The sequence below is a fragment of the Salvelinus alpinus genome, chromosome 20 (assembly GCF_045679555.1).
Source record: "Salvelinus alpinus chromosome 20, SLU_Salpinus.1, whole genome shotgun sequence".
Lineage (NCBI taxonomy): Eukaryota > Metazoa > Chordata > Actinopteri > Salmoniformes > Salmonidae > Salvelinus > Salvelinus alpinus.
The window spans coordinates 15030921-15043685 of record NC_092105.1 but is presented as its reverse complement, the minus strand read 5'-3'; the positions used below and the strand labels follow the sequence as shown (position 1 = coordinate 15043685).

The following is a 12765-nucleotide window of genomic DNA, read 5'->3' as shown; positions in this document are numbered from 1 at the left end:
CTCTTTCACGCTGAGAGGTTACTGAAAGGGAGAGAGCTGGAAAGATGTTTCAAATACATTGAGGAACTGTTGTCATTCTCAATGGATGTAAAAACAGACTTCGTTTGCTTGCTGTCTGAGGTTACTTTGAGATGCTCCACTGCTCATTAGTAGTGCTGCGTTAAGCCAATCAGAAACACTATCTGATCCCCAAATGGGCACATTTATATGCCTACATTTGCATGCAGGACAGGTAGCCTATCGGCCTACTTCTACGTATAATCCGGTGCGTGTCCTTACTCAACATTGACAGAAGCGCTCCAAACAAAAGACCATACCTAAATTGGACTCCTAAAAGGAATGAAATAAATCAAAACTTGTTTCTCTCAAGCATATGTTGTGTGCTCTGCAAACAGCGTGTCCACTCCAACAACGGGAACTTTAGACTGGAATAATTATATATTGAATGCATTAACAGAAATGACTGTAATCTAACAAACATTATAGATTACAAATTATAGGAATTAATGGTAAATGTACTACTGGTGATATATGTAATGGGGAATTGACAGACACTAACAATCAAATACAAATAATTCACACAATGAAGTTGACTGTTCACAAATTGGCAGGAGAGAGCACATTCTGGAGAGAGACGTGCGTTGTGCGTTTTAGCCACCGCAATGGATTAGTGTCCTGAGATGGGCGCCAATCAGACATGTCTCCTGTGCCATAAAAAAATATATTTACCTACCTCATGAAGCTGGTTGAGAGAATGCCAAGAGTATGCAAAGCAGTCAAAGGCAAAGGATGGCTACTTAGAAGAATCTCAAATATTAAATATATATTTTGATTTTAACACATTTTTTGGTTACAACAGGATTCCATATGTGTTATTTCATAGTTTCGAAGTCTTCACTATTATTCTACAATGTAGAAAATAGTAAAAATAAAGAAAAACCCTTGAATGAGTAGGTGTGTCCAAACTTCTGAGTGGTACTCTATATTTGTTACGCAAATCTCGGTCGACCAACAGCCTATCGCCTAAACAATTGACCAGTCGACTAATTGGAGTCAGCCCTACTGATTTTCAATTGACAGGTAATTAGTAACTGTAACGTATTACAGTTTAAGTCTCTTACCTAGGGCTGTTGCGATGACCGTATTACCGCCACACCGACAGTCATGAGTCATAAGGCAGTCAAATTCCACGTGACCATTTAGTCACGGTAATTAGGCTTCTCCAAGCTCTGATGCTGCTGATGGTCATTAGTAGCCTACCAAACATCCTTAACTGCCTGATCTCAGCACTCTATTGTCCCTCTAATCACTGACATCAATGCAAATGTAATCAAAAATCTAATCAAACACTTCATGAGCTCATGTTGCGCAACATTTCTATAGGCTATGCAATTGCGTGAGAAAACAGAGTGATGGCCTCTGTTGAAAAGAGGATCCCATCAGCTGTCTATAGACTAGGCCTACTATATTTATTTCTCAACTTTCTTAATATTAAGCACATTGCTTCTCTTTACAACAGGAATATAGCCTACCAGGCTGGCATTAAAATGAACCACAGGAAAAGCTCCTCCATTCGCTATTTAAGTGCATAGATGACCTGTATTTTTATCTCTGCCCCTGTTTGGAGACAGGTGCATGATAATGATCCGTTCTAAATCAAAACAAATTGCACACATTATTTAGTATAATGTAAAGACAAGCTTAAATCAAGAATTGTCTGATGGGTGACAATATAGCCTAACTGGCATACATAAGCAGCACGTGAGTTTCAAGTTTGGGGAAGATCATTTTCACCATAAAAATGCACCTTTTTATAATAAATGCATTACATGCACAATCGCATTTGCGGTCACTTGATAATGGTGTTTTTCGCTAATGGAACATTCGTGCTTAGGGTGCATTACGGCCATACAAAGGGGATGCCGCCGTGAAATCCGAGGCATTATCAAGTGCTTGTCAAATTGTGAATGAGAGACTAATGAAGTTTGTACATCCTCCGCAAAAAACAAAGCAGAGCTCCTGCCTTTCAAGCTACTTTTTTCCAAATCGTTAGTCGCGTCATGCCGCCTTAATACAATGTATTAAAAACAAAACATAGCCCAACATTTGCAGAACAACTAAAGTTACATTAATAACTCTAAATTAAGCATATAGGAGTACCTATTTCTTTGTTAACCTCTCAACAAAGAATAGCCGCATGGTCGCACTCCCTCAAATCATGGAGAAAATGTTCTTTATTCAGCATTGTTCAATTGTATTCTTCATACTATAAAATAATGCCACGGAATTCTAAGCAAATCTTGTCTGCTAAATGAACTAGTGTAGCCCACAGCCATTTGGCAGAACCTAACATAAGGACAACAAGTATTCTGTTCTTCTGAAATAGACTACATTTTCTTCGTCATGCTTCTTTAGACCTGTCCCTAATAAATAATGGATTTATTGCGAAGTTGTAGGCTATATTTAATGGATTTATTAGACATTTTTAAATGTAGATGTTCCAAAGGTCTGCATCAGTGGCTTGTAGGTGATTAGTGGAAGCCAGGAGATGCTAAATGTGTTTGTTGATTTAACGATCAATTATCGTGAGACTGACCGTTATTTGCTTGACAATCACCGGCTGACTAAATTTTGTGACCGCCACAGCCCTAATCCTACCCACCCTGTTGATATGCCAACCTCTGCGTCGCTCTGGGTTGTTATTAAGACATGCTGAGGTAGGGTTGTCATGGGTCAGGCTCCAGTGCTGAATGAATAAGGATGGGGGGAGAGAGAGAGAGAAAGATGGAGTGTGGGAGGAGGGAATAGAGACTGTTCCGCTGCCAACCAGCAGACCAGAGCCTTGAAGTGGAAATGAGGGAGATGGAGAGTGTGTATGTTTCAGCTGAGCTGGGCTGTGTGGGTCTCGGGGGACTTTGTGTCTGCTGCCCTCGGCATATCTCTGCTCTCTACCCTGAGGCAGTCGACAGCTCAGTCTCTCCACGGGATGGCTTGAAGTAGGCCCAGGAGGAGAGGTTTCATGTTGTGTCACAACAAGTGGGGCAACACACACTAATGACTTGTTCCACCCATTCAGTGCCTTTTGAGAAGTGTAACTTAAAAAAATATATATACATTTTTCAAAGTTAATTTACACTTTGAATGCATATGAATCTAGAAGAGAAATATCTCTGCAATTGTTAATGTCATGCCCCCCCTCCGTTCTTGACTGTTCCTAAATAAGTATTTAACACACGTGTTAACATTAGCATTTTGATATCACAAACATAATTTGTGTTTATAGGCGGTTTTTAAGAGAACATTTTCCTGGAGCGCCAATAATTGGCTTTTTCAAATACTGCTCCAGAGTCACATGCAGGTAAGACGTTTTGGTATATACGTGTTCTATATAGTATCACAGAGCAGATTCGGAGGTTTCCAAACCACTTATAACTCTCAAATTGAAGAGTAACATAAATAACATTGCGTACTGTAACATAAATAATGAAAATGCTGTTGTGTTCCTTTGAGAGATATTTTTGCGTATTCTAGTGTTACCCAAGCTCTTCATAAACACATAAACAACATTAGCATACAGTGCCCTTGGAAAGTATTCAGACCCCTTTACTTTTTCAAATTTGTATTACGTTAGACTATTTCTAAAATGGTTTAAAAAAACAAACAAAAAACAAATCCTCAGCAATCTACACACAATACCCATAATGACAAAGCGAAAAAATATAATACAGAAATACCTTAATTACATAAGTATTCAGACCCTTTGCTATGAGACTCGAAATTGAGCTCTGGTGCATCCTGTTCCAATTGATCATCCTTGATCTTTCTACAACTTGATTGAAGTCCACCTGGGGTAAATTCAATTGATTGGACATGATCTGTCAACTGTGGGACCTATCTATATAAGGTCCCACAGTTGACAGTGCATGTCAGAGCAAAAACCAAGCCATGTGGTCGATGGAATTGTCCAGGATTGTGTCGGGGTACAGATCTGGGGAAGGGTACCAAAACATTTCTGTAGCATTGAAAGTCCCCAAGAACACAGTGGCCTCCATCATTCTTAACCTGTCCAGGACCGGGGGTTCCGCTAACAGCCAATGAAATTGCAGGGCGCCAAATTCAATCAACAGAAATCTCCTAATTTAAATTTCTCAAACATACAAGTATCAGACACCATTTTAAAGATAAAATTCTCGTTAATCCAACCAGTGTCCGATTTCAAAAAGGCTTTTCGGCGAAAGCAGAACATATCATTATGTTAAGTCAGCAACTAGTCACAGAAAGCATACAGCGATTTTCCAACCAAAGAGAGGAGTCACAAAAAGCAGAAATAGAGATAAAATGAATCACTAACCTTTGATATTCTTCATCAGATGACACTCCCGGGACAACATGTTACACAATACATGTATGTTTTGTTCGATCAAGGTCATATTTATATCCAAAAACCTCAGTTTACATTTGGCTTTGCCTCCAAAACATCTCGTGAATTTGCACAGAGCCACATCAATTTACAGAAATACTCATAATAAACATTGATAAAAGATACAAGTGTTATTCACAGAATTAAAGATATACTTCTCCTTAATGCAACCGATGTGTCAGATTTCAAAAAAACTTTACGGAAAAAGCACATCATGCTATAATCTGAGTACAGTGCTCAGAGCCCAAATAAGCCATAAAGATATCCGCCATGTTTTGGAGTCAACAGAAGTCAGAATAGCATTATAAATATTCACTTACCTTTGATCTTCATCAGAATGCACTCCCAGGAATTCCAGTTCCACAATAAATGTTTGATTTGTTCGATAAAGTTAATAATTTATGACCAAACACCTCCTTTTTGTTAGCGCTTTTAGCCCAGTATTCCAAATTCATGACGCGCGATCACTAGGAGCAGACGAAAAGTCAAAGTTCCGTTACAGTCCGTAGAAACATGTCAAACGAAGTATAGAATCAATCTTTAGGATGTTTTTAACATAAATCTTCAATAATGTTCCAATCGGAGAATTCCTTTGTCTTCAGAAATGCAATGGAACTCAAGCTAACTCTCACATGAACGCGCATGGTCAGCTCATGGCTCTCTGGGAGAGACCTTACTCAATCCCCTCTCATTCGCCCCCCTTCACAGTAGAAGCATCAAACAAGGTTCAAAGACTGTTGACATCTAGTGTAAGCTTTAGGAAGTGCAATATGACCCCATAGACACTGTGTATTCGATAGGCCAAGATTTGAAAAACCACAAACCTCAGATTTCCCACTTCCTGGTTGGATTTCTCAGGTTTTCGCCTGCCATATGAGTTATGTTATACTCACAGACATCATTCAAACAGTTTTAGAAACTTCAGAGTGTTTTCTATCCAAATACTAATAATATGCATATATTACCAACTGGGACTGAGTAGCAGGCAGTTTACTCTGGGCACGCTTTTCATCCAAATGTGAAAATGCTGCCCCCTATCCCAAACAAGTTAAATTGAAGAAGTTTGGAACCACCAAGACTCTCTTGGGCTCAAGTGGTGCAGTGGTCTAAGACACTGCATCCCAGTGCAAGGGGCGTCACTGCAGTACCTGGTTTGAATCCAGGCTGCATCACATCCGGCCGTGACTGGGAGTCCCATAGGGCGGCGCACAATTGGCCCAGCGTCGTCCAGGGTAGGCCGTCATTGTAAATAAGAATTTGTTCTTAACTGACTTGCCTAGTTATATAAAAAATAATTACAGCTGGCCACCCAGCCAAATTGACCAATCAGGCTAGAAGGGCCTTGGTCACAGATTTCCTCTGGACATTGGAGAACCTTCAGAAGGACAACCATCTCTGCAGCACTTCACCAATCAGTCCTTTATGGTAGAGTGGCCAGACGGAAGCCACTCCTCAGTGGCTTGTTGTACATGGACCTTGACTCTTCTTTTAAACATTATGGTCTGTTCAATATTCCTGTCTTGTTTGCATTTTTCATCCCCTTCTGTCTTTCTCTCTCTCTTTTTTTCCTCGATCACGCCCTCTTTTTTGCCCTCTTTTTCTGTTTCGCTTTTTCTCTCTCGCTCTCTTTCTCACTCTCTCCCCCTCTTTTCTGTGAGTTCTGTCCTGTGATGTCTGGTCTTATTTGTGTGTTAGTAACAGCTGCCAAGGGAGCCTCCTCCCTCCACCTCTCCTCACCCATTTCTCTCTCACACAACAAAGCAGGAGGAAAGTTTAGTGCCACTCTGTGTGAACCCAATAACTTTCTGAGTTAGCTGTCATCTACAGAGCTGTGACCTGGCTCTACACTGCAACTCAAACACTGACACACAGTTGTCACTTTTCCCTGTGTTGTGACTAAACAAATTACAACATTGGGAATGTGTTTGCAGTGGAATGTAATTGTACTTACTGCATTACTGCATAACTAACAGAACAACTAAAGTATGTTTGGTGACTTTTATTTAAGATGTAATTGGTTTGTACAGTAAGAGCTGCCCTGATGGGGTCTGTCTGCACAGCATCCAACCACCGGAGCTATTAGTCATCTGTATGTCAGTCACCCATCTCCCTAGGTGTGACAACTGAAAGCATCAGAACAACTCTTAGTTGGCCCTAGCTAGCGCTCAACATGGGTTACAACAGGTAAATAATCAACATGGAGGAGACAGGAGAGAGCTCGCTGTCTTCGTTGTGCAGGAGATGGAGGCAGGGAGAGGAGACGGGTAGGTGTAGAGGCACCTTTGATCCACTGCCTGCCTGTCAGTACCACAGCAGAGCCACGCACCAGGCTGTCTGCTCCACTTTCCTCCCCAGCTCGAATGTACTATTTTCAGCTTTTTGAGGGGACTCGGTTAGCTGAGCTAGAGCATGTCGGTGGTGCTGAATGCCTGGTTTAATGAGGAGATGGGAGTTGTGACAAACACACTAGCAGTTGTGATGGAGGGAGTGTGTGTGTGTGTGTGTGTGTCACTTCGGTGTGTTTACTGTATGTGGGTTTGAGAGAATTACTGTGTATGTAGTGTCTGTGCATGTGTGTGCAATCTTGTATGTACATGCATGTGATTGTGAACATTAGTTTGAAGCTGTTCTGGCTCGTGGTGCCCTATTAAGATTGTTGGTGTTTCCTTTATTCTGGCAGTTACCTGTATGTGTTTGTTTTGTCCTCTATCTTACGTGTTTACTCCCCAGCTGGGCCCAGAGTGCAGCCTGAAGCCTCAATTTAGTGCCCCCCCCCCCCCCACTGTCTCCCAGTGTGTGTCCCCCCCAACTCCTGCCTTGTCTCCCAGTGTGCCCCCCCCCCAACCCCTGCCTTGTCTCCCAGTGTGTCCCCCCCCCCAACTCCTGCCTTGTCTCCCAGTGTGTGTTCCCCCCCAACCCCTGCCTTGTCTCCCAGTGTGTGTTCCCCCCCAACCCCTGCCTTGTCTACCAGTGTGTGTTCCCCCCCCAACCCCTGCCTTGTCTCCCAGTGTGTGTTCCCCCCCCAACCCCTGCCTTGTCTCCCAGTGTGTGTTCCCCCCCAACCCCTGCCTTGTCTCCCAGTGTGTGTTCCCCCCCAACCCCTGCCTTGTCTCCCAGTGTGTGTTCCCCTCCCAACCCCTGCCTTGTCTCCCAGTGTGTGTTCCCCCCCCCCAACCCCTGCCTTGTCTCCCAGTGTGTGTTCCCCCCCCAACCCCTGCCTTGTCTCCCAGTGTGTTCCCCCCCCCAACCCCTGCCTTGTCTCCCAGTGTGTTCCCCCCCCCCCAACCCCTGCCTTGTCACCCAGTGTGTCCCCCCCCCCCCAACCCCTGCCTTGTCACCCAGTGTGTTCCCCCCCCAACCCCTGCCTTGTCTCCCAGTGTGTGTTCCCCCCCCCAACCTCTGCCTTGTCTCCCAGTGTGTGTTCCCCCCCCCCAACCCCTGCCTTGTCTCCCAGTGTGTGTTTCCCCCCCCCAACCCCTGCCTTGTCTCCCAGTGTGTGTTTCCCCCCCCCAACCCCTGCCTTGTCTCCCAGTGTGTGTTCCCCCCCCCCAACCCCTGCCTTGTCTACCAGTGTGTGTTCCCCCCCCAACCCCTGCCTTGTCTCCCAGTGTGTTCCCCCCCCCAACCCCTGCCTTGTCTCCCAGTGTGTGTTCCCCCCTCAACCCCTGCCTTGTCACCCAGTGTGTTCCCCCCCCCCAACCCCTGCCTTGTCTACCAGTGTGTGTTCCCCCCCCAACCCCTGCCTTGTCTCCCAGTGTGTTCCCCCCCCCAACCCCTGCCTTGTCTCCCAGTGTGTGTTCCCCCCTCAACCCCTGCCTTGTCACCCAGTGTGTTCCCCCCCCCCCAACCCCTTCCTTGTCTCCCAGTGTCCTGAATCAGCTTCGGCTCCTGCTGTCTTATTTACTTTCTCAATACCACTGGAGTTATAACTTGTTTTCGGTTGTGGATATGAAAGATGTTAATATCATGGCATTGTTGAATACTTGTTTCTGATTGGCTGATTGGTGTTTGGAGGATACATTGGCATGGGGTTAATCGAGGGCATTATCACTTAAATATAACGGGTTACCAACATATTCAAATAATGATTGACATATTTTCATTACATTTTTATTTAGATTAATTTATTCATACTATTTCATCCTTCCACAAAATATAGTCCTGACACAAATCTAGGGTTGCTACCCAAGCCGGCTGGTCGTTCGTTCTATCAGTTCGGTTGCCAGACGCGACCGTCGTTCAGTCTTTTTGTTCTGTATCTATGGATGTGACCCAGTCGTTCATCCTAAATGTTCTATTGTCATACTAGCTGGCAACGTTCTTATCCCTTGCTTGCTAGCTACCCAACTACGACTAACTTAGTCACGTTAAACACCGCAGCCAGAATAACAGCAAAGTAGCTGCATGTTTAAGCTGTTTTCTAGTGACATTTATTTGGATACATTCATAAGAATGAGCTAATGATGAGCGATTTCACCTGGCATAGAAAATGTGTTCTCTCGTCAGGACACTGTTGTTCAGAGGAGCTAGCCAACAACACAGCTAATACAATCACTTCAAACTGAAGCTGGAAAGACTGCAAACTAGCTGCACTTAGTTTCGGTTGATCTGTTTTCCATTGAAATGTCTTTCGTATATGTCCTAAAATGATGCCTATTCCTGATTTCGACTGGCGTAGAAAAACTGTCTGTCCCGACTCCCGACCCCTACATGTTCATTACTATTGGACAGCTGGAGATTGTTTCAATATTGAAATGCAATGTTGGAAATGTCAGAGAGACCGACAGCAAGGTTTATGCAAATCGCTATTGAAAACCAATTGCTAGTCTAAAAGAAATGGGAGAAAATCTCTAGATGGTTTTTACAGTAGAGATCAAGTTTATAAATTGGATGGCTGGGCTGATGAGACAGTGGATTGCACAGTGAGATGGATCAGAGTAAATAGGCATAGCTTTAGCCGGTTGTCACTTCAAATTGTATTATACACATGGTTAGCAGATGTTAATGTGAGTGTAGTGAAATGCTTGTGCTTCTAGTTCTGACCGTGCAGTAATATCTAACAAGTAATCTAACGATTTCACAACAGGTGGAATAGACACAGGCTGGAATGCGGTTTTAACCAATCAGCATCCAGGATTAGATCCACCCGTTGTAGAATTAACTGTCTGTAGTTCATTCTTCCATGTTTGAGCTGCTTTTGAAAGCAAGTCAAATTGAAAACATTGGCATTGTGGTTTGGTTAGCTAAACTAGCAAGTCTGTGTTTGGTTACCAAGGCAACTACTGTAGCTTTCTAGTTAACTTGCTAGCTACTTTAGTGGATGTTGAACACATTTCTAGAGGCAACTGTGTTCAATTATAGCCATGAGGCAACTGTGTTCAATTATAGCCATGGTATAAAAGAGATAATCAGCTATGTTCTCTGGAAAATAATGCAACTCCTAGCTGTTTATTATTTTCCATAAGACGCATAACCCCTTGTTGATTATTCCTTAGTATCTGGTTATACAAGTGTTGGAGTACCAGTCCCTGCCAATGCTGCCAACTGGAAGAAATCCACAGTACTTTTTATTGGCAACACCAATAATGTTGTCTTTGACTGGCTGTCTAAAATAAAATGTCATGGTAGGTTAGCTTAACATACTGATGTAGTGATTTCTGTCTTTGTGTCTCAGGACTGGGTAAAGGCAGAAGGAAGCAGAGTGCCAGTGACGCCTTCCCCACGCCCAGCACAGATGCGGAGTACCCCTCCAATGGGAGTGGCGGAGGAGGGGCCGAGCGGGTCTACGACCTCAACATCCTGGCTGTGGTCAAGTTCTCGTACGTGGCGGAGCGCGAGGACGAGCTGACCCTAGCCAAGGGGTCCCGGGTCACGGTGATGGAGAAGTGCAGTGACGGTTGGTGGAGGGGCAGCCAGGGGGGCCGTGTGGGCTGGTTCCCCTCTAACTATGTCCTGGAGGACCCCGCAGAGGGTGAAGGGGGTAGAGGAGGAAGGGACTCCCCAGGTTATCCAGGGAGGGGCAGGGAGGCCACGATTACCAACGGGCGGGCGGGAGGTGGTGGCAGCCGGGGTGGCGAGGGCAGTGGTGCGCTCCAGCTGGTCCAGACTCTCTACCCGTTCAGCTCAGTGACGGAGGAGGAGCTGAACTTTGAGAAAGGAGAGGTGATGGAGGTTGTTGAGAAACCTGAGAACGACCCAGAGTGGTGGCGCTGCCGGAACACCCGCGGTCTGGTGGGCCTGGTGCCCAAAAACTACGTGCTGGTGCTGAATGACACCAACGGGCCTCCCGGGCTCCCCGCCCTTCCGCTGTCGCCCCCCGGCTCACCACAGATCGGCCATGTGGCCCCGGCGTGCGAGGGCAAGTTTGCAGGCAGGGACTGGTACTACGGAGGGGTGACCAGACACCAAGCAGAGCTGGTCCTCAACGAGAGAGGAGAGGAGGGGGACTTCCTCATACGTGACAGCGAGTCATCGGTGAGTGGGGGAGGAGAGGATGAAGGAAGGGGAGGGAGGTAGGAGTGTGTGAGAAGAGATAGACCAGGGTTTCCCATTGGCCTGTGATTTCTAAATGAAGTCATAGTGCCCTCTGCTGGTGGATAGTGAGTAGTGTTAGTAGGGTGTTGGAGATGCTTCATCTATGTTGTGTGTAAAGTGAACTGACTCTCGCTCTCCATCCTTCTCCCTCTAGCCCAGTGATTTCTCTGTGTCTCTGAAGGCGCCTGGGAAGAACAAGCACTTCAAGGTGCAGTGTTCAGAGGAGGTCTACTGTATTGGCCAGCGCAAGTTTAGCTCCATAGATGAACTGGTGGAACACTACAAGAAAGCACCCATCTTCACCAGCGAACAAGGAGACAAGCTCTACCTGGTCAAACCGCTGCCCGCACCCCAGCTATCCTCAACATGCTGAACTTGAGGAGAGACCTTACTGTCTGTTTTAGCCCAGTCACATAGTTCGTATTGGTCCTGTTTCCTTTGTTAGTTAAAAATAAAATCAAAATGTAAACCCTCCAGAGGTTCTGATGATTTCTAAAGGAAATAATAAGTTCACTAAGGGACCACTGTAAACACTCTTTAGATGTTTCCTTCTTCCTTTTGCCTAATCCTCATCTATCCTTCTCTTCCTCCACCTTCATCCTCATCTATCCTTCTCTTCCTCCACCTTCATCCTCATCTATCCTTCTCTTCCTCCACCTTCATCCTCATCTATCCTTCTCTTCCTTCACCTTCATCCTCATCTATCCTTCTCTTCCTCCACCCTCATCCTCATCTATTTCTTCTCTTCCTCCACCCTCATCCTCATCTATCCATCTTTTCCTCCACCTTCATTCTCATCTATCCTTCTCTTCCTCCACCTTCATTCTCATCTATCCTTCTCTTCCTCCACCTTCATCCTCATCTAGCCCTCTCTTCCGACGCCTTCGTCCTCCTCGGGACTCAATTTGAGAGAGAGATACTGTCAATGTGCCACCTGCTTACTGTATTGCTTTTCTATTGGCACTACACTTATTGTTCTGTTTTTCTATTGGCCGCAGCTCTACACTACTGCTATTTGATTGGCTCCTGCTGTACACTAACTGCACTGTTCTATTGGCTCCAGCTCTACACTAACTGCACTGTTCTATTGGCTCCAGCTCTACACTAACTGCACTGTTCTATTGGCTCCAGCTCTACACTAACTGCACTGTTCTATTGGCTCCAGCTCTACACTAACTGCACTGTTCTATTGGCTCCAGCTCTACACTACACTTAGTTCTCGTTTCAATCTGGATGGCTGAAGCGTTACAGATTGAACGCTAGAGATGTAAAGGTCATTTCTGATTGAGCTGACCGATGCAGCGTTTTACCGTGAATGCAGTCTCCGCTAACACGAGAACATATTCTTTCAATTTAAATCACGCTTTAATGCTGAACTTTCACTATATGAATTGAGCCCTTATTGTACTGCTCTTCATTGGCCATAGTGCTGTTTTCCAATGAAATCAGGTCTTCAGGCGTTCTACTCTCAATATGTAAATGATGGATGACACTAATTCAAGAGTAATATGTTTTTTGTTTTTATTGACTTCTTGCTACGTTTCGATCATGGGGTTCTCAGCTTTTATTAGATATAATATATCTGAATGTCATTGAGCATTGTTATTTAATTCTTGTTCCCACTGTATGTATATATTCAGAAGATGTGCATATATGAATCGTTTTGATCCAACCTATGGTACTGTACCGCTGATCACGTGATGAGAATTGAAATGCGTATGTTCAATAAAAGTTTTTGCAGAATAACTCAAATCATAAGCCGTCTGCCCTTTCTGTCTCTGATGCTGTATTGTGAGACAAGTGGTAATTGC

General features: G+C 44.6%; 1 protein-coding gene across 2 annotated transcripts in view; it reads left to right on the top strand.

Annotated features, from left to right (window-relative positions):
* nck2a (NCK adaptor protein 2a) overlaps nt 1-12712 on the top strand; it is a 58620-nt gene extending 45908 nt beyond the window's left edge. For both annotated transcript variants that reach the window (XM_071354624.1, XM_071354625.1), the window contains exons 3-4: nt 10095-10894; nt 11109-12712. In XM_071354624.1, the coding sequence (XP_071210725.1) occupies nt 10095-10894; nt 11109-11327 (1019 nt within the window). In that variant the 3' untranslated portion in view covers nt 11328-12712. The remainder of the gene's footprint in view (nt 1-10094; nt 10895-11108) is intronic.
* The last annotated feature ends 53 nt before the right edge of the window (nt 12713-12765 follow it).